At 41.2% G+C, this 22,907-nt stretch overlaps 1 protein-coding gene across 6 annotated transcripts in view; it reads left to right on the top strand.

Annotated features, from left to right (window-relative positions):
* The window catches only part of KDM2A (lysine demethylase 2A), a 142,117-nt gene that overhangs the window by 83,300 nt on the left and 35,910 nt on the right, over nt 1-22,907 (top strand). For all 6 annotated transcript variants that reach the window (XM_064364687.1, XM_064364686.1, XM_064364689.1 and 3 more), the window contains 5 exons: nt 8,727-8,905; nt 16,012-16,118; nt 16,688-16,781; nt 18,237-18,390; nt 20,152-20,267. In XM_064364687.1, the coding sequence (XP_064220757.1) occupies nt 8,727-8,905; nt 16,012-16,118; nt 16,688-16,781; nt 18,237-18,390; nt 20,152-20,267 (650 nt within the window). The remainder of the gene's footprint in view (nt 1-8,726; nt 8,906-16,011; nt 16,119-16,687; nt 16,782-18,236; nt 18,391-20,151; nt 20,268-22,907) is intronic.

Genomic DNA, 22,907 nt, shown 5'->3' with positions numbered 1-22,907 from the left:
AGGTCATTTTTGTATTTTTAGTAGAGATGGGGTTTTACCACGTTGGCGAGGCTGTTCTTGAACTCTTGACCTCAGGTGATCCACCCGCCTTGGCCTCCCAAAGTGCTGGGATTACAGGCATGAGCCACCATGCCCGGAAGAGATTTTAAACTTTTGACAATCTGATGGTTATGAAAGAGAAACTTGTAGTTTTTAATCTGCGTGTCCTGTAAGGATAATCATGTTCTCAGAAATGTTGATTAACTGTTTGGGCCATGTATTTTTAAATTTTTTAAACTTTCACGTTCCCTTTTATTCTGTTACCACTTTCTTATAGTGACTAATAGCAGAAACTCTAGTTTTAAAAGTTAATACACATAAAGTGCCCAGGAGAATCACAGCCATGTTGTAGGAGATAGTATTATTAGTTTTATCCTTTTAAATACATATATATTCATGGAGACAAGGGTCGTCTCACTGTGTTAAAGAGGCTGGTCTCTAGCCCCAGGCCTCAAGCAGTCCTCCTGCCTTGGCCTCTCAAAGTGCAGAGATTACAGATGTGATCTCACTGCACCTGTCTACCATTTAGATACTCATCTTGCCATATTAATCTTGCCATTTTGAATATTAATCTTTATTTCTTTCTTTTCTAGTATTAGCTTAAAATGTTCCATTTCTATTCTCTTTGTATGTCTTAATTCTTGCTTCAACGACAGCAGATAGGAATCCTGGCCTTGTGGAACAGCTGAGGAGTACATCTTTGCATAAACTGGGGGAGGGTGGTTGCTTTACCCCCAGCTGTCCCTGCAGCTGCTCAGCCAGATTCCCAGATCTAGCATCCTTCAAAACATCTCAACCTTGGTAACTCAGTTGCATAACATTGGTAACTCAGTTGCATAACTAATATAGCAGTATTCTCCAAGGTGGTTGGATTACTGGTGATTTTTATTTTCTTTTTAAACTCTTGTATTTTCCACATTTTATACCATGGGACTGTGTTCTAAACTGTTCAGTATGAAGAAAACAAAGAGCTCAGTTACTATAAAGAAAGTGGTTTTCTGGTCTCTATTCAGTGGCTCTGGTGTAATAGAACTATATCAAGTCTTCCTTTGCAAAACTCTTCATTTCCTTTTATTTTTATTAGTTGTCTGTGCTCTATGCAGTCTGTATAACTTTGGGTTTTACATTCATCAGCAAATTACAGTTTTCTGTTAGAACTTCAGTTACGTTCTAATTATATTCACTAAAGAAAATACTTAACATAAGCCAACAATTATCAGCTTATCCTAATTTAGTTAGAATTATTATATTGCCTATGTATTTATTTACCCAGTTCAAAGCTGCTTCCATTGCCAGTATTTTATTTTCTATTTTATAACCAGTTCTCAATAAGCCTCCAATAAGGAATGAATCATTTTTCTACCACTTACAGCAGCTTTCTTTGCCAAATCCACAGTATCTTCTATCAACTCAAGATGTTGTGATTTCTTCAGACTTATCTCAGAAGCACAAGAATTGCTAAATTTCTCTCACTTAGATGTAATCTTTATATTGCATACCCACCCCATCACAGTTAAGCTGAGTCATGCAAACATAATTGTTGGTCATAAATTGAGGAGCAGTGGCACAATTGTCCACCTTAGGGCAATCTTCTAACAAGACATAATCCACTACAGTGAAACCTCCTTTGGCAAAATCATTCATGGTGCATGAGCAGGGGTTTGCTGCCCATGAACCTCAGATGCAGGCTAACTGCTGCCACCTCCAGTTCTTCAGGTCAGCCAGTTGGCAGGAGGGAGCAAGTGGGCCTATTATAGTTTTAAGAGATGAGGTCTCATTATGTTGTCCAGGTGGCATTGAAATCTTGGACTCAAGCTATCTTCCTGCCTTAGCCTCGTGCATAACTGGGACTACAGGCACGTGCCACAGCGCCTGGCTCAGTGGTTAGTCACAGTAGCAAAAATGTGGTAGCAACCTAAATGTCCATCAGTGGTAAATATATGAGCATAATGTGATATTTTCATACACTGGAATGTTATTTAGCCTTAAAAAGGAAGGAAAGGCCAGCACGGTGACTCAACGCCTGTAATCTTAGCACTTTGGGAGGCTGAGGCGGGTGGATCACGAGGTCAAGAGATTGAAACCAGCCTGGCCAACATAGTGAAACCCCTTTTCTACTAAAAATACAAAAATTAGCTGGGCGTAGTGGCACGCGCCTGTATTCCCAACTACTCAGCAGGCTGAGGCAGGAAAATCGCTTGAACCTGGGAGGTAGAGGTTTCAGTGAGCCTAGGTCGCACCATTGCACTCCAGCCTGATGACAGAACAAGACTTTGTCTCAAAAAAAAAAAAAAAAAAAAGGAAATTCTGATACATACCACAAATTATATGAATCCTAAGGACTTATGCTAAGTGAAATAAGCCAGCCATAAAAAGACAAATACTGTGTAATTCCACTGACATAAATGAAGTATATAGAGTAACCAAAATCGTGGAGACAAAATAGAATGGTGGTTACTGGGGAGAAGGGCAGTGGGGACTTAAAAGGGCCATAGTTTCAGTTTTATAAGATGAACAGAGTTATGGAGATGAATGGTGGGTAATGGTTTTACAACATTGTGAATATATTTAATAACACTCAACTGTACTCCTAAAAGTGGTTAAGATAGAACATTTTATGTTTTTTGTATTTTACCACAATTTTTTACAAGTTGAAGAAAAGAAAGTAGACTCCTGGATACAGTATTCAAATTTCTGAGCTATACACATATATAAGATTTTATTCAGTCATCAGTCTTTCTTTGGTTTTCTTCCTACTTCCTTATCACTTTTCATCGCCTCTGTAATCTTACTGCTAGTAGTGATTTTTGGAAGCCCTTTGTAACCTTGTATTTTCTAAATAAACCCAAGAATAAACACAGGTATCTTTGCTGCGACTTAAAATAAAGCAGCAATTATATCTAACCTAACAGACTTTATCTGAAATTAACTTTTTTTTTTTTGAGACAGGATATTGCTTTGCCACCCAGGCTGGAGTCCAGTGGTACAATCATGGCTCACTGCAGGCTTGACTTCCTGGGCTCAAGCAGTCCTTTCACCTCAGCTTCCCAAGTAGCTGGGGCCATAACCATGCCCAGATAATTTTTGTATTTTTTTGTAGAGATGGGGTTTTGCCAAGTTGCCCAGGCTGGTCTTAGAACTTCTGAGCTCAAGTAGTCAACCCACCTCGGCCCGCCAGAGTGTTGGGATTACAGGTGTGAGTCACTGTGCCCAGCCAGTAACTAACTTTCTACCCAGATTTTTAAAAGTCTGGATGTTTTTTGTTTCTTGGATAGCTAATCACTGGCAAAATGCAGTGAAAAAACTGATCCAGCTCTTTTCAGCCTGTGGTGGAATGTTACTTCTTCAGTGTCAGTTTATGTCTCAGAAAGAAGTAAGCCATTCTGTCATGTAAACTTTCTGTGATAGAATGTATTGGTTGAGAATATGGACTCTGGAGCAAAGCGGTCCCCAGCGACACTAATTACTAGCTCTGTAATCTTCAACAAGTTACTTAAATGTGAAGTACTTAGAACACTGTCTGGCATATACAGTTGACCCTTAACAACGTAAGGGCTAGAGGCACCAACCCCCAACAAGTCAAAAATCTACATATAACTTGGAACTCCTCAGAAACTTAACTGCTGATAACCTACTGTTTACTGGAAGCCTTATGGATAATGTAAACAGTTGATTAATACATATTTTATGTTATACATATTGTATACTACATTCTTACAATAAAGTAAGAGAAAAATTATTAAAATCATAAAAGAAAATATGTTTCCTATCTTCTCATCTTCATGATGAATAGGCTAAGGAGGAAAAGGTGGATTGCTTTTGCTGTCTCTGGAGTGGCAGGGGTGGAAGAAAATTCATGTGTAAGTGAACCCATATAGTTCAGACCTGTGTTGTTCAAGGATCAGCTGTGCTGAGTTCTCAGTAAATGTTAGCTATTACTTTGACCATCACAGAATGTGCTCTGGTCCATACCTAGAGTATGAGCACACCTCATTTTATTGTACTTTGCAGATAGTGTATTTTTTTTTTTTTAAACAAATAGAAGGTTTGTGGCAAACCTGCATTGAGCAAATTCATAGCTGCCCTTCTTCCAATAGAATGTTTTGGTGATTCTCGCACTATTTAAAACATTTTCATTATTATTTGTTAGTGGTGATCAGTGGTCTTTTTTTTTTTTTGAGATGGAGTCTCACTCTGTCACCCAGGCTGGAGTGCAGTGTCACAATCTTGGCTTACTCTAACCTCCACCTCCTGGGTTCAAGCAAGTCTCATGCCTCTGCCTCCCAAGTAGCTGAGATTACTGGTATGCGCCACCACACCTGGCTATTATTATATTTTTAGTAGAGATGGAGTTTCACCATGTTGACCAGGGTGGTCTCAGACTCCTGACCTCAAGTGATTCACTCGCCTTGGCCTCCCCAAAGTGGGTCACAGGCATGACCCAGTGCACCCAGCTGATCAGTGATCTTTGACATTATTATTACACTTGTTTTGGGTGCCATGAACTGCATCCACATAGGAGAGCAGACTTGAAATGTTGTGTGTGTTCTGACTGCTTTGCCAAATTGCTATTCCCCCGTTCTCTTTCTCTCCTCAGGCCTCCCTATTCCCTGAGACACAACAATATTGAAATTAGGCCCACTATTAATATTACAATCACTGTAAATCAAAAGGTAGAAATGACTAAGTTTAGTGATAAAGGCATGCCCAAAGCCAAGATAGGCGTTTTACATCAGATAGTTAACTAAGATGTGAATGCAAAGGAAAGGTTCTTGAAGGAAATTAAAAGTGCTACTCCAATGAACATGGGAATGTTAAGAAAGAAAAATAGCCTTATTGCTGATAGGGAGAAAGTTTGAATGGTTTGGACAGAAAATCAAACTAGCTATAACATTCCCTTAACAAACCCTAAGCTACAGACAGCAAAGCCCTAATTCTGCTTAATTCTGTGAAGGCTGAGAGAGGTGAGGGAGCTGCAGAAGGAAAGTCTGAAGTTAGGAGAGGTTGGTTTATGAAGTTTAAACCATCTTTGTAACATGAAAGTGCAAGGTAAAGCAGCAGCACATGCTCATGTAGCAGCTGCAGCAAGTTATCCAGGAGATCCAGCTAGGATCATTAATGATGGAGGCTGCACTGAACAGGTTTTCCATGTAGATGAAACAGCCTTCTATTGGAAGAAGATGCCATCTAGGATTTTCATAGCTAGAGAGAAGCCAACTGCTTCAAGGGACAGGCTGACTGTCTTGTTAGGGGCTAATGCAGCTGGCGATTTGAATTGGAAACCAAATTTACCATTCCAAATTTGAAAGAAGTTCTGCTGTGGGTAAAATGCTATCAAACAACATTGCATTCTACAGAGAAATGTTTCTGTGAAAGGAAGTATCAATCCATGTTGCAAACTTCATTGTCTTATTTTAAGAAATTGTCAACCTGAGAAACATAGCTAAATCTTACATCTGCAAAAAATTAAAATATTACCCAGGCATTGTGGTGTGTGCCTGTAGTCCCAGCTACTCAGGAGGCTAAGGTGGGAGGATCATCTGAGCCCAGGAGTTTGTGGCTGTGGTGAGCTGTGCGTCAGTGTACTCCAGCCTGGGCAACAGAGCAAGACCCTGTCTCAAAAGAAAAAAGAAAAGTTTACACTTCAGTGAAAGAAAAAGAAATTGCCATATCCACCAACCTTCAGCAACCACCACCCTGATCAGTCAGCAGCCCTCAATAGGGACATTGAGGCAAGTCCCTCCACAAGCAAAGATTATGACTTACTGAAGGCTCAGATGATTGTTAGCATTTTTAGCAATAAAGTATTTTAAAATAAAATTATGTACCTTGTTTTTGTAGACACAATGCTGTTGCACACTTAATAACCTACAGTATAACTTAAATATAACTTTTATGTGCACTGTGAAACCAAAAAGTTTGTGTGTCTTGCCTATTGCAATATTTGCTTTATTGCGGTGGTCTGGAACTGAGCCCACAATATCTCCAAGATAGGCCTATACTAAGTATTCTAGTAATAAAAGAATACCAGCCTGGGCAACATGGCAAAATCTCGTCTCTACTAAAAATACAAAAAAATTAACTGGGCATGGTGGCATGCACCAGTAGTCCCAGCTACTCAGGAAGCTGAGGTGGGAGGATCACTTGAACCCGGAAGGCTTCAGAGGTTGCAGTGAGCCTAGATAGTGCCACTGCACTCCAGCATAGGTGATAGAGTGAGGCCCCATCTCAAAAGGAAAAAAAGAATAAAACTTTGCTTTCCTCTACTTTGCTTTACATTCTTTTTCTTTTCTTTCTTTTTTAAGACAGAGTCTCACTCTGTCATCCAGGCTGGAGTGCAATGGTGCGATCTCAGCTTACTGCAACCTCTGCCTCCTGGGTTCAAACAATTCTCCTGCCTCAGCCTTCTGAATAGCTGGGACTATGGGCACGCACCACCACACCTGGCTAATTTTTGTGTTTTTAGTGGAGTTGGGGTTTCACCATGTTGGCCAGCCTGGTCTGGAACTCCTGACCACAAGTGATCTGCTCACCTTGGCCTCCCCAAGTGCTGGGATCACAGGCATGAGCCACCATGCCCGTCCTCCTCTGCATTGTTGATGGAAAGTATTTACTTGTAATTTCTTAAATTAGGGTTAAATACAGATAATATAAAGTTTACCATCATAACCATTACATTGTTTTTCTTTTTGCATAAAATATTTCATTGTCATGTACCCATTTTAAAGCATGCCTGTGTCATTAAGTTTATTCACGGTGTGCCACCATCACTTGTTAGAATTCTACTTATCCTTCCCCCACTTTTCCTAAAGCCTTTTCTGATCCATCTAATAAAAGTATGATACTTTCCTTTGGTTTTTACTGCTTCTTGAGCACCTACTTTGTATTAAATATTTACTTCATCGACTTTAAATCTTCACAGTGGCCCACAAGGTGATATTCATCCTCCACAAGATATTAATGTTCAGAGAAATTACGTAACTTGTCTACATAGTATATAGGAACTGAGATTTAAACTTAGGTCTCAGTCAGGTGCAGTGGCTCATGCCTGTAATCCCAACATTTTGGGAGACCAAGGCGGGCGGATCACCTGAGGTCAGGAGTTCAAGACCAGCCTGGGCAACATGGCAAAACCCTGACTCTACTAAAAATACAAAAATGAGGCGGGTGTGGTGGCATGTGGCTATAGTCCCAGCAACTCAGGAGGCTGAGGCATGAGAATTGCTTGAACCTGGGAGGTAGAGGTTACAGTGAGCCAAGATTTCATGCCACAGCACCAGCCTGGGTGACAGCAAGATTGTCTCAAATAAATAGCCGGGCTTCGTGGCTCACACCTGTAATTCCAACTTGTTGGGAGATGGAGGCGGGTGGATCACGAGGTCAGGAGTTCGAGACCAGCCTGACCAACATGGTAAAACCCCGTCTCTACTAAAAATATAAAAATTAGCCAGTCATGGTGGTGTACACCTGTAATCCCAGCTATTCAGGAGGAGGCTGAGGCAGGAGAATTACTTGAACTTGAGAGGCAGAGGTTGCAGTGAGCTGAGATCGCGCCACTGCACTCCAGCCTGGGCAACAGAATGAGACTCTATCTCTAAAAAATAAATAAAATAAAATAAATAAATAGACCAGGTGCAGTGACTCACACCTGTAATCTCAGCACTTTGGGAGGCCAAGGTGGGCAGATTGCCTAAGCTCACGATTTCGACACCAGCATGGGCAACACAGTGAAACCTTGTCTCTACTAAAGTACAAAAAATAGCTGGAGGTGGCAGCATGCGCCTGTAGTCCCAGCTAGTCAGAAGGCTGAAGTAGAATTGCTTGTACCCAAGAGGTGGGGGGTTGAGTGAGCCAGGTCTTGCTACTGCACTCCAGCCTGGGTGACAGAGCAAGACTCCGTCTCCAAATAAATAAATAAACAAGCAAACAAATAAACTTAGGTATCTTTGACTCCAAAGCTATTATTTTTTCTCCATTACTATTTTATGCTGACTCTTGTGGCCTTCTGCATTTTGTTGTAGTTGTTACAGTCAACAAGAATCTGATACAGATCTTTGTGTCCATCCTGGTATCTTTATCATTCTATAAATATTTGTGGAATAAATGAAAAGGGGACTTTATTCTTCATGAGCTGGGATAATTATCTTCATGGACTAGGATATTATTGACAGGTTTGGGAAATAACCCTGTTTAACAAAAGAATATAAATTCAAAATCAGTCTGTTACCCACTAAATCATGGATCCTTTATTCAAATTATGGGATAGATTAGGTCAGCCTGCATCAAATCATTATAGCTCAGTAAGTAAGAGCTTGACTCCAGAGTGAGCCTGCCTGGGTTCTTGTCCTGCTTTGTTCTAGACATTACCTAACATCTGCTTTTTCATGTATGAAATGGAGATTAGTATTTAGCATTTAGAATTGTTAGTATAAATGAGACCTTAGATAAAAGATTCAACAACTGTATAGGAAACATGCCTTAGGGAATAATTGTTATTATTAACATTATCCATTATCTTTTCCATTCTTTGTGATTTGATTATGATTATGTTGAGTGAGAACTTTTTGCTTGTCTATTATTGAAAATAAGAAAGGATAGTTTTTTTCCTTCTTTCTTTAAAAATATTCTTAGTATATTTAAGGATATTAGAGACTTGATAGAGATGATTGATGCATCTTTTATGACAGGGAGTCGTCGCATGGTGGATGTCATGGACGTGAACACACAAAAAGGCATTGAAATGACCATGGCTCAGTGGACACGCTACTATGAGACCCCAGAGGAGGAGCGAGAGAAACTCTATAATGTCATCAGCCTTGAGTTTAGCCACACCAGACTGGAGAACATGGTGCAGAGGCCCTCCACGGTTAGTGTAATCATTTTCTTCATATTGTCATTGTGACCAAAAAGGGTTGTTTTTGGCTGGGTGTTGGTAACTGATGCTTGTAATCCCAGCATTTTGGGAGATCAAAGCTGGTAGATCGCTTTAGCTGAGGAGTTTGAGACCAGCCAGGGCAACATGGTGAAACCCCAAAAAGTACAGAAAAAAAAATAGTTGGGCGTGATGGCACCGTGTGTAATCCCAGCTACTCAGGAGGCTGAGGTGGCAGGATCACCTGAGCCCAGGAAGTTGAGGCTGCAGTGACCCATGATTGCACCACTGCATTCCCTCCTGGGTGACAGAACAAGACTCTGTCTCAAAAAATTAAAATAAAATGGGTTGTTTTTATACTGGGAAAATTTATAATTTTTTGCACTACCAAGTTTAAGGTAAACAAGACTATTTGACAAGAATAACTTGTATTTTTGTACGAATATATTAATACTGTATTTTGATAAGAATAACTGCATTTTCTGAAATCACTTAAAGTTTTGCAGGGGGTGAATTTTAAAATTTATTATAATTTTTAAATATATTTTTTAGAGACAGGGTCTTACTATTTTGCCCAGGCTGATCTTGAACTCCTGGGCTCAAGCAGTCCTCCCACTTTGGCCTCCCAAAGTGCTAGGATTACAAGTGTGAGCCACTGTGCCTGGACGTGAAATTACTTAATTTTACATAGGGCAGGATTATTCTGATTTGTGTCACCAGCAACTTATTGTAGGAACATTGAGTTTTGCATGTAACGGAGAAGAGTATTAAAATTCACTCTTGTGGCCAGATGCAGTGGCTCATGCCTGGAATTCTAGCATTTTGGGAGGCCAAGGCGGATGGATCACCTGAGATCAGGAGTTTGAGACCAGCCTGGTCAACATGACAAAACCCCATCTCTACTAAAAATACAACAATTAGCCAGGTGTGGTTGCATGCACCTTGTAATTCCAACTACTTGGGAGGCTGAGTCGCGAGAATCGCTTGAACCCAGGAGGTGGAGGTTGCAGCAAGCTGAGATCATGCCACTGTACTCCAGCCTGGGTAACACAGTGAGACTCTGTCTCAAAAAAAAAAAAAAAAAAAAATTAACTCTTGACCAGGCATGGTAGCTCACGCTTGTAATCCCAACACTTTGAGAGGCTGAGATAGGAGGATTGCTTGAGGCCAGTAGTTCAAGACTAGTCTGGAGAATGTCTTGAGACCCCAAAAATAAAAACAAACATTTTTATTTTTTATTTATTTTGAGACCAAGTCTTGCTTTGTCACCTAGGATATGGAGTGCAGTGACGCGATCTTCGCTCTGCCTCCCTGATTCAAGCAATTCTCCTACCTTAGCCTCCTAAGTAGCTGGGACTACAGGCCACAGTGCTGCTAATTTTTGTATTTTTTTTGGTAGAGACAGGGTTTCATCATGTTGGCCAGGCTGGTCTTAACTCCTGACCTCAAGAATCAACTTGCCTTAGTCTCCCAAAGTACTGGGATTACAGGCATGAGCCACCGCACCCAGCCAAAAAAATCTATTTTTATATTAGTCATCATTGTCTATTTGGTCATGTGGAATTACAGGAAGACAGGTGGCTAGAATTTAGCCTTTTTATTAGCCTAATGTGGTTTGCTAAATAGAAATTTAGTGAGAGGGATGTAAGAATTCCAATCACATTATTTATTTGTAATTTTATTTCCTTAATATTTTTAGAATTTTTAAAATTTTTATTATTTTTTTTTTGAGACAGGGTCTTGCTCTGTTGCCCAGGCTTGAGTGCAGTGGCGTGATCTCAGCTCACTACCGCCTCAGCTTCCCAGGTTCAAGCAATTCTCCCACCTCAGCCTCTCGAGTAATTGGGATTACAGGGATGCACCACCACACCCAGCTAATTTTTGTATTTTTAGTAGAGATGGGGTTTCACCATGTTGGCCAAGCTGGTCTCAAACTCTTAACCTCAGGTGACCCACCTCTGTCAGCCTCCCAAAGTGCTGGGATTACAGGCCTGAGCCACTGCACCTGGCCTATTTATAGAATTTTAATTTTAAAATAACAGGAATGGCCAGGCACATTGGCTCATGCCTGTAATTCCAGCACTTTGGGAGGCGGAGGCAGGAGAATCCCTTGAGCCTAGGAGTTCAAGACCAGCTTGGTTAACCTAGCAAGACCTCATCTCTACAAAAAATTTTAAAAATTAGCCAGGCATGGTGGCATGCACCTGTAGTCCTGGTTACTCAAGAGACTGAGGTGGGAGGATTGCTTTAGCCTGGGAGGTTGAGGCTGCAGTGAGCTGTGATCACACCACCTCACTCCAGCCTAGCTGACATTCCAAGACTCTGTCTTGAAAAAATAATAAAAAATATAAATAGAAGCAAGCCATGGTGGCTCATGCCTGTAATTCTAGAACTTTGGGAGGCCAAGGCAGACAGATCACTTGAGCTCAGGAGTTTGAGACCAGCCTGGGAAACATAGTAAAACCCTGTCTCTACAGAAAAATTAGCCAGGTATGGTGGCATCCCCCCTGTAGTCCCAGCTACACTAGGGTGTTGAAGCAGGAAGATTGCCTGAGCCTAGGAATTCAAGACCAGTCTGGGCACCATAATGAGACCCTGTCTCTATTTATGAAGGAAAAAAAAAAACAAAACTAAGCAGCAACAATAAAAATAACATGATTGTAGCTATAAATATAAAATTTGGCCTGGTCAATACTTTTCCATTATTAAGATTTTGAAATGTATGACTATTCTACATGAAACCTTTTTTGTGGTATCCTGAATTTATTCACTCTGTCCCTAGTTCTAATGATAAACATGTGACATCATTTTATAAAAATTAGAAAAACATATTACCATTAAATGGAGGAGAAGAACCTATGAGAGGGCTCAGAAATAGGAAATTATTAAGAGGCAGAGACCACACTACCAATATCTCACAGAGACCTAAAACATGACTAGAAAGATTGAATGAGTTATTAACGAAGCTCACATTCTAAAAGCAGGTAAGCTTTTTGTGACCTTGCTATATAAGTAATAACATGGGTATTCTATTGGTAGAATAAAATAGGAGACTTTGTGTGGAATAGTCACACATTTCAAAATCTTAATAATGGTAAAGTATTGGCCAGGCATGGTGGCTCATGCCTGTAATCCAAGCACTTTGGAGGCCAAGGCGGGTGGATCACCTGAGGTCGGGAGTTCAAGACCAGCCTGACCAACATGGTGAAACCCCATCTTAAAAAATAAATAAATAAATAATGGTAAAGTATTAACCAGATCAAGTTTTATATTTATAGCTAGAGGCCTGGCATGGTTGTTCACACCTCTAATCCTAGCACTTTGGGAGGCCAAGGTGGGTGGATCACTTGAGCCCAGGAGTTTGAGACCACTCAGGAGGCTGTGGCACAAGAATTGCTTGATCCCAGAAGCAGAAGTTGCAGTGAGCTGAGATAGTGCCACGGGACTCCAGCCTGGGCAACAGAATGAGACCCTGTCTCAAAACAAACAAACAAAAAACATTTATAGCTATAATTATGTTATTTTTGTTGCTGTTTCTTTTGGTAGAATTCTTACTCCTCCCATAGTATATCCCTTCATTTATCTAGGGCTTTTCCAGTATATTTCACTAGTGCATATTATTTTATTTTATTTATTTATTTTGAGACAGAGTTTTGCTCTTGTTGTCCAGGCTGTAGTGCAATGGCACGATCTCTACTCACCGCAACCTCCGCCTCCTGAGTTCATGTGATTCTCTTGCCTCAACCTCCTGAGTAGCTGGGATTTCAGGCATGCACCACCATGCCTGGCTAATTTTGTATTTTTAGTAGAGACAGGTTTTCTCCACGTTGGTCAGGCTGGTCTCGAACTCCCGACCTTGGGTGATCCGCCCACCTCGGCCTCCCAAGTGCTGGGATTATAGGTGTGAGCCACTGCGCCCGGCCACACTAGTGCTTTTTAAAAAACCAACTTTATTGAGGTAAAGTTGACATTCAGTAAAGTGGACTCCCGTTTTAAATGTGCATTTCAGTGAGTTTTGACAAACATATTTATTCATGTAAGTACCACCACAATCAAAATATAGAAAATAGGCTGAGTGCAGTGGCTCACCCCTGTAATCCCAGCACTCTGGGAGGCCAAGACTGGCAGATCACTTGAGATCAGGAGTTCAAGACCAGCCTGGCTAACATGGTGAAACCACGCCTCTACTAAAAATACAAAAATCAGCTGGGCATGGTAGTGCATGCCTGTAGTCCCAGCTACCTGGGAGGTTGAGGTGGGAGAATCGCTTGAAATCAGGAGGCAGAGGTTGCAGTGAGCCAAGATCAAGCCATTGCACTCCAGTCTGGGTGACAGAACGAGACTCTGTCTCAAAAAAAAAAAAAAGCTAGGTTCCAGGAGGTAAGATGGGCAACTTTTACAAGTCTGTTATAGGAGCTAGCATAAAGTAGAGTTCTATGATAAGAAGAGATTATTTAGTGTTGCCATTCTAGCAGTAACTGAGAGGTAGATATAAAAATGGTACAAATAACACACATTTGTTTGGTGATGGGTAAATAAGTTCATGGAAGGCCATGAGTTGTTTATAAATAGACTAGGTTCATGATATTGGACTTCTTACCAATTTGACCCTAGTGTTGGTGCAGAAGAGATTGTAATTGGTGATTGTTCTTACTGGAGACTTGCTCTCCTATGGATCAGGGTATTTAGCATAGGATCTATCCCAAGGCTAAAGATTAACCTAAGAAGAAAAGCAGAACGTGTTACCACAAACTCTCTGTAGTCAGAAGACACCTAATAATACCAGAGAAAGGCAGGCAAGAATGACTGACTTTGTTGCTGCAATTAAGAAATTCTGCTTTCTGTGAATGAACGCGTGGTAAAAAAAAAAAAAAAACTCAAGTGTTCTGAACCGTTCCTCTCCCCATTCGGACATGGGGGCTTACAGTGTATTTAGCAAATACTTTATTATTCTGTTAAAGGCATTCTCATGGACAACACATGGAGATGGGAGATGGTGGCCACTACATATAAGAAACAGTAAATTTTATTCGAAGGAAAGAAAGGCAGCCAGGGCTTATTCAATGTTCTAGGACCAGTGGATGCTTGGTTAAAATTGTTGGCTCCCTGAGCAGAAATTCTTTGAAATGGAGCAGCAGGTTAACCTTAACAGTTACTCCTCGTCTTGTTTGTTTCTTCCATGTCAGTGGTGATGCTTTCTAAACACTCCCACAGTTGACTTCTGGGTGTCCTTTAGACAACTGCTTCATATCATGCACGGTTGTATGCATTAGTCTTGATTACCATTATAAGGGAAGTAAGCGATCAAATACATAGATGTTGTTACAGAGCTTTCCAGATATATGTTTTTTACAGCCATAAGTTAGATGTTTACCAGGCACTGTGCTTAATTCATGGTTGTTTGGCTCTCAGGCTTTACCTACCTGGAGTTCAGTAGTTGAGTGTAGACACTTGAAGGTACAAGGACATGTTATAATTTAGTGTAAAATGTTGCAATTTGTATTGCTTGCACTTCTCTTTTTTTTTTCAGCCAATATTATTTAAAAGATTCCTGGCCAGGTGTGGTGGCTCACGCTTGTAACCTCTTTGGGAGGCCAAGGCAGGTGGATTATGTGGTCAGGAGTTTGAGACCAACCTCGCGAAGATGGTGAAACCCTGTCTCTACTAAAAAATTCTGAGTGCCCTGGTGGGTGCCTGTAATTCCACCTACTCAGGAGGCTGAGGCAGAATTGCTTGAACCCAGGAGGCGGAGGCTGCAGTGAGCTGAGATCACACCACTGTACTCTAGTCTGGGCGACAGAGTGAGACTTTGTCTCAAAAAAAAAAAGGTTTCTGTACTCTCACAACATTATTTCAAAATTTTAAACGTGTTTACATTTAATCCTTCCAACATATCTTTGAGGTAATTATTTTAGGGTTTTTTTTTGTGTTTTTAGGTTTTTTTTATTGAGACGGAGTCTTACTCTGTTGCCCAAGCTGGTGTGCAGTGATGATCATAGCTTACTATAGCCTCAAACTCCTGGATTTAAGCAAACCTCCCATCGTAGCCTCCTAAGTAGCTAGGACTATAGGCACATGCCACCATGGCTACTTTTTATTTATTTTTATTTTATTATTTTTGTTTACTTATTTTATTTTATTTGAGACAGGTTTTACTTTTGCTGCCCTGGCTGGAGTGCAGTCTCAGCTCACTGCAACTTCGGCCTCCTGGGTTCAAGCGCGTCTCCTGCCTCAGCTTCCCAAGTACCTGGGATTATAGGCATGCACCACCATGCTTGGCTAATTTTGTATTTTTGGTAGAGACGGAGTTTCTCTGTGTTGGTCAGGCTGGTCTCGAACTTCTGATCTTAGGTGATCCACCTGCCTCACCCTCCCAAAGTGCTGGGATTACAGGCATAAGCCACCACACCTGTTCTCACTGTGTTGCCCAGGCTGGTCTTGAACTCCTGGCTTCAAGTGATCCTCCCATCTTGGCCTCCCAAAGCTCTGGGATTACAGGTGTGAGCCGCTGTGCCTGGTCTGTCTTAATTTTATAGATGAGTTTCAGGACCTTATATAGTCTTGAAAAGACATGACATACCTGCAGCTTCTTATTCCTAAGCTGGTAGTTTCTATGGCACATTGTCAATGCAAGGCTACAAATCCATACTGGATTTATTTATTTATATATATATTTGTTTGGTTTGTCCAACTTTTGGCATCTTAACTGTACTAACAATGGTATATATTTTGCTGAATTTATAGATACCTTCCAGGCAACACCTTTTATTGGATTAAAAAATAAAGCAAATTATATGAGTTTTGACATAGAAGAGAGGTCATAGTTGTACACTATTGTATCATCAATTATTCTATTCTGACTAGTACTGTCTCTACTCTTTATCATTTGATGGAATGATTAGTCTTTATTCTCCTTTAACAATTATTTCTAGGATGGTGTCCTGGTAACCCTAAAATTCACCAATGGATTATTTTAATTTGCTTATGATTATAGTTTTTTGATGTGTATTTTAAGAAATTCTGTTTTTCTTGACTTTAAAATTATCTTTGACCCCCAACCTTTCCCTTGGAGCCCAAGTGTTTTCTTCTTCTGTTTAAAGGTGGATTTCATCGACTGGGTAGACAACATGTGGCCAAGGCACTTGAAGGAAAGCCAGACTGAATCAACAAATGCCATCTTGGAGATGCAGTACCCTAAAGTGCAGAAGTAAGTCATGCGCCCTGCATCTTCTTTAGCATGCTATGGGAGACTAAAGTAATAGTAAGGATTGGGCCTGGCACGGTGGCTCACACCTGTAATCCTAGCACTTTGGGAAGCCGAGGTGGGTGGATCACCTGAGGTCAGGAGTTCAAGACCAGCCTGGCCATCATAGTAAAACCCCATCTTTAAAAAAATAATAAATTAAGAAAAAAAATAGTAAGGATTGGCTCCTCTCTTACAGGCTTTGCTCTGTGTCCTAAATGATCAAAAAGATGAATTATTTAAAGAACAGACTTTATAATTCCACAAGGAAGAGTGTATGTGAGCATACCATAGCACACAATCACATGGTTAATGGGAAAAAAAACTTATGTTTTAGTCAATAGGGTAGCTAAAAAAAAATACAAAACTTTTTCTGATAATGCGATGACTTGAAAATGCATCACTTTTTGTCCTCTGGAACTTGATTAGGTGGAGGATAAAGGGAGTATACAAGAGGAGAGTATGACATTTTGGTGGGTCAGATGCATTTTTTTCCATCAGTACACTAATGCTGCTGCTTTTTATTGGGTCAGGTACTGTCTAATGAGTGTTCGAGGCTGCTATACTGACTTCCATGTGGACTTTGGTGGTACCTCTGTTTGGTATCACATCCATCAAGGGGGAAAGGTATGGTCATAGTTTTAATGGGGTTTGGAATCTATATGACTTTGTTTCAGTTCATGTATGCTTAATATACCCTGGAAATGAATCTGTTAGGGAATTGTCCCCATTCATGTCTGGAAAGAATTATAGATTAAGTTCACCTTCTTTGGCTAGTGTTCATTAGAAAATAGTATTCATTTAGTTCACTATCATTACACCAATATTGGCACAGTACTTAGTAAATCTCAACGGTCCTGTTTATAGATTCCTGAATCAGAGTTCTTCAAATGAAGCCAAAGAAGTGATTTTAGAAGGACAAGATAATTTCTGTACTTAGAAGTATGATAAATAGTGGAAGGGAACACAAATTTTAGAAGGATTCGCTGTGAAATCGGCAAATTAAGATCTAAACCAACTTTCCCTCTATGTAGGCCTTGGTCTGAAATGTAACCAAAGGAAACCTTTAAGTCCTTTTTGAGGATGTAAATAGGTTTTGAAAGATTATCTTTATTCATTCAGAATTATCCAGCTTGTAAAATGCTTCTGAATGCTATATGAGAATGGAAATCTAGAATTAATATCCAAGGTTTATAGTATTACACTCTTGTTACTCTTACTTGCAGTGAATGCATTTGTAAGAAAAAAGTAGAACTAGAATGAGAACAGATAATGCATTGTTTAAAACATAAGGTCTTGGACAGGCACCGTGGCTCACGCCTGTAATCCCAGCACTTTGAGAGGCCGAGGCAGGCGGATCACCTGAGGTCGGGAGTTCGAGAACAGCCTGTCCAACATGGAGAAACCCTGTCTCTACCAAAAATACAAAATTAGCCAGGCATGGTGGCGGATGCCTATAATCCCAGCTACTTGGGAGGCTGAGGCAGGAGAATCACTTGAATCCGGAGGCGGAGGTTGCTATGAGCTGAGATCACGCCATTGTACTGCAGCCTGGGGGACAAGAGTGAAACTCCATCTCAAAAAAAAAAAAAAAAAAAGGGGTCTTAATCAGAACAACTATATCTCCAAATCCAAAAGTCATTTTGTTTACTTCAGATCCCTTTAAGCCCTGTTGATCTTCCTTATAACTAAGGACAAAACAACTCGAGCCAGTCTCTTGAAGATATTGTACCTAATTAACTGGGCTACTTAGGACTCTGGAGGCCAGAGAGTCAGGGGTGTTTAAAGGCACTGCCTAGGTAATGAGCTGAATGACCCTCTTCTCTCAGAGTCCTGGATGGGATCTGGATTCTACAGTCAAACCCCGGGGAAGCCTTAATACTGTTGGATCAAGTGGAAGATAAGAAAGATCTACTGCCTTGAATCTTCTAGGGTTTACCAAATAGTCAACTTCTATAGGCTGGGAAAATTGCTTGCCTTTCTTCTACCTGGTGGTCTTAATTTTGTACCTGTTTATCAGTTGAGGGAGACGACTGGGTCATGTCAATGGCTGTTAACAGACTAAAGTTTTTTAACTCACAGGTCTTCTGGCTCATCCCCCCTACAGCCCACAACCTGGAGCTGTACGAGAATTGGCTGCTCTCAGGGAAACAGGGAGACATCTTTCTGGGTGACCGGGTATCAGATTGCCAGCGCATTGAGCTCAAGCAGGGCTATACGTTCGTCATTCCCTCAGGTAAGCAAAATGGGAAGAGTGGGTTATTTAGCCACATTTTTTTTTAATGAAAAAGAAATTGGGCCGGGTGCAGTGGCTCATGCCTGTAATCCCGACACTTTGGTAGGCCGAGGTGGGCGGATCATGAAGTCAGGAGTTCAAAGACCAGCCTGGCCAACATTTTTAGTGAAACCCCATCTCTACTAAAAATGCAAAAATTAGCTGGGCATGGTTGTGCGTGCCTGTAATCCCAGCTATTCAGGAGGCTGAGGCAGAAGAATTGCTTGAACCAGGACCCAGGAGGCGGAGTTACAGTGAGCCAAGATTGCGTCACTGCACACCAGCCTGGCCGACAGAGCAAGACCCTGTCTCAGAAAAAAAAAAAAAAAAAAGAAATTGACGGATTACCACCAAGAATCATTATGATGCTGGGGTCTGCAGGAAAAAACAGTGCTTCTTCCTGTCATTATGGAGTAGATGCTGAGGTTTTATTTTGTTTTGTTTTCAGTTTGAAAGGCAGTGGTTTTCCACTGAAGTATATCAGAATTGCCAGCCGGGACTTTCCAGATATACATGTTTGAGATCTGTGTTAGCCCTAGTAATTCAGAGTCTCTATAGATAGGACCTGTTCTGCAAGTGATATACAACCTATGTTGAATATCTATGTAGGTTGAATATCTACATAGGTTGAATAACCTATGTAGAATAGCTGCCCACTATTCTAGGGAATGGGCCTGAAAGCTAGCATGCTGAATCAGGGATGTTTTTGACCAAGTCATTAAATCAAAAGAAGTGCTTATAAAGATCACAGATTTTGGAATCACAGACCTCTGTTAGGATTCTGACTTTGCATTTACCTGCTAGATACTACACTTTTAGCAAATATGTAAATCTGTGTCTCATTTTGTTATAAGGAATATAAATGAGGATACATGTAAACAAGCTTATCCAACCTGCAGGCCACAGGCCTCATGCAGCCAAGAATGGCTTTGCATGTGGCCTAACATAAATTTATAAATCTTCTTAAAATGTTATGAGATACGGCTTTTTTTACAGTTTTTTTTAAGCTCGTCAGCTGTTGTTAGTGTTAGCGTTTTTTGTTTTTTTGTTTTTTGTTTGAGATGGAGTCTCTCTCTCTAACCCAGGCTGGAGTCCAGTGGCATAATCTCAGCTCACTGCAACCTCTGCCTCCTGGGTCCTGGTTCAAGTAATTCTCCTGCCTCAGCCTCCCAAGTAGCTGGGATTGTAGGTGCATGCCACCATGCCCAGCTAATTTTTGTATTTTTAGTAGAGACAGAGTTTCACCCTGTTAGCCGGGCTGGTCTTGAACTCCTGACCTCGTGATCCGCTTGCCTCAGCTTGCCAAAGTGCTGGGATTACAGGCATGAGCCACCTTGCTCAGCGGTGTTAGCATATTTTATGTGTGGCCCAAGCAATTTTTCTTCCAGTGTGGTCCCAGGAAGCCAAAAGATCGGACACCCCTGAATTATAAATGATCTTCCACAGAGCCTGGTTTATAGTTGGTGCTCCAATAAATGTTTATTATATGCTAAGCATTTGATGTGTATTTTCTCGTTTTACTCTCACAAGCAACCATAAGAAGTATTATTTAAACTGGTTTTATAGAGGAAATTGAGGCTTTGAGAGATTAAATAACTTGGCCTACCACTAAGAAACAAAATCAGAGTAAAGAGTGTGATCTAGGGGTCTTGTACTTGTTCTCTGAGAGAGACTTACTGTAACGTGTACTTTCAGCCACTGCCCCCTGTTCCTTTCTTCTAGGCTGGATTCATGCTGTGTATACTCCTACAGACACGTTAGTGTTTGGAGGCAATTTTTTGCATAGCTTCAACATCCCTATGCAGTTAAAAATATACAACATTGAAGATCGGACACGGGTAAGTAATCTTATGTAACAATTGGATGTGAAGAGGTTACTCCAGTTAAGATAGATATTACAAGAGGTTCATTGATGGTTTGTCAAAACTTCCATTTTTCTTTCAGTTAAAATGCAGTATTGACATTTTGAGAACACAGAAAATTTTAAAATTAATGTTTTCTTTAAAGACAGAGTCTTACTCTGTTTTCCAGGCTAGAGTGTAGTAGCGTGATCATGGATGATTGCAGCTTCAGCCTCTCAAGTAGCTGGGACTATGGGTGCACAGCACACCTGACTAATTTTTTATTTTTTTCCTTAAAGACTTGGCCTTATCGCATTGCCCAGGCTGGTCTAGAACTCCTGGGTTCAAGCAATCCTCCTACCTCAGCCTCCCAAAGTGCTGGGATTATAGGTGTGAGCCACTGCAACTGGCCAAAAAAAATTTTAACAAGATTTACATACTTTGTTTTGGGGGACTCCAGTTCTGTGAGGTTTTTGGTATCTTGGATTTCTTTCTTTCTTTTTTTCTCTTCTTTTTTTTTTTTTTAGATGGAGTCTCGCAGTGGCATGATCTCAACTCACTGCAATCTCTGCCTCCAAGGTTCAAGCGATTCTCCTGCCTCAGCCTCCCAGGTAGCTGGGATTACAGGCACACGCCACCACACCCAGCTAAATTTTTTTTTTTTTTTTTTTTGACAGAGTCTCACTCTGTTGCCCAGGCTGGAATGCAGTAGTGTGATCCTGGCTCACCACAACCTCTACTTACCAGGTTCAAGCGATTCTCCTGCTTTAGCCTCCCAAGTAGCTGGGACTACAGGTGTGTGGCACCATACCCAGCTAATTTTTTTTTTTTTTTAATACAGAGTCTTGCTCTGTCACCAGGTGCCAGGCTGGAGTGCAGTGGCACGATCTCGGCTTACTACAGCCTCCTCCTGCCAGGTTCAAGCAATTCTCCTGCCTCAGCCTCCCAAGTAGTTGGGACTACAGGCGCGCACCACCACGCCCAGCTAATTTTTGTATTTTAGTAGAGACGGAGTTTCACTGTATTGGCCAAGATGGTCTCGATCTCTTGACATCGTGATCTGTCCGCCTTGGCCTCCCAAAGTGCTGGGATTACAGGCGTGAGCCACTGCACCTGGCCTTTTTTTTTTTTTTTTTTTTGAGACAGAGTTTCACTCTTGTTACCCAGGCTGGAGTGCAATGGCGCGATCTCGGCTCACCGCAACCTCCGCCTCCTGGGTTCAGGCAATTCTCCTGTCTCAGCCTCCTGAGTAGCTGGGATTACAGGCACCCGCCACCATGCCCAGCTAATTTTTTGTATTTTTAGTAGAGACAGGGTTTCACCATGTTGACCAGGGTGGTCTTGATCTCTTGACCTCGTGATCCACCCACCTCAGCCTCCCAAAGTGCTGGGATTACAGGCGTGAGCCACCGTGCCCGGCCCTTTTTTTTTTTTGAGACAGAGTTTTGCTCTTGTTGCCCAGGCTGGAGTACAATGGAGCAATCTCGGCTCACTGCAACCTCTGCCTCTGGGTTCAAGCGATTCTCCTGCCTTAGCCTCCCAAGTAGCTGGAATTACAGTGATGTACCACTATGCCTGGCTAATTTTATATTTTTAGTAGAGATGGGGTTTCTCCATGTTGGTCAGACTGGTCTCGAACTCCTGACCTTGTCATCTGACTGCCTTAGCTTCCCAAAATACTGGGATTACAGGTGTGAGCCACCGTGCCTGGCCTAATTTTTGTATTTTTAGTAGAGATGGGGTTTCACTATGTTGGCCAGGATGGTCTCGATTTCCTGACCTCATGATCCGCCCACCTCAGCCTCCCAAAGTGCTGGGATTATAGGTATGAGCCAGGCACCTGGCCTCCTTTTTTTTTTTTTTTTTTTTTTTTTGCCAGCACCGTACTGAATGGGAAAAAGTAACATTTTTTTCTTTTAATTTTTGGGACATAGTCTCACTCTGTTGCCCAGGCTGGTATGCAATGGCATAATCATGGCTCACTGCAGCTTCGACCTTCCCACGCTCAGTTGATCCTCCTACCTCAGCCTCCTAAGTAGTTGGAACTGCAGTCACATGCCCCCATACCTGACTAATTTTTTTGGAGATGGGATTCATGTTGCCCAGACTTGTCTTGAAACCCTGGGCTCAAGTTATCTACCCGCTTTTGCCTCCTCAAGTGCTGGTATTACAGGCGTGAGCTACTGCATCCAGCAGTATCTTGGATTTTTATAAGGCCAGACATGGACATCTGGTAATCTCTTGAGCCAGGTGTTTCATTTTTATGCTCACAGAATAATTTGGTGTAATGGGGTTTATCAACTCAAATTTCAGAACTTTTAAATTCATGTATCTTTTCCTACACTGATGACTATACTCAGAGCATCTTACTTTAATTATATAAATGCATATACTGTCTTTCTCAATTGGGGTTTCAAGAGAGAATTAAACCCCCAAAAATAATTTGTTTATCTTATTTTCTCAGTTTTCTGTGGGATGCTACACAGCTGATACTGTTCTAGACGCAGAGAAAAATGTTAATTTATTATATACAGTGGATACTTTAAGGCAAGAGTTGACAGACTTTTTCTGCAAAGCACCAGATAGTAAATATTTTAGGCTTCATGGGTGATAATGTATCTGTTGTAACTGAAACCC

Source organism: Aotus nancymaae, unplaced genomic scaffold (assembly GCF_030222135.1).
Source record: "Aotus nancymaae isolate 86718 unplaced genomic scaffold, 86718_ANA_hifiasm-v0.15.2.pri h1tg000059l, whole genome shotgun sequence".
Lineage (NCBI taxonomy): Eukaryota > Metazoa > Chordata > Mammalia > Primates > Aotidae > Aotus > Aotus nancymaae.
The sequence above is the reverse complement of the archived record's forward strand: the minus strand, read 5'-3'. Positions and strand labels throughout refer to the sequence as shown.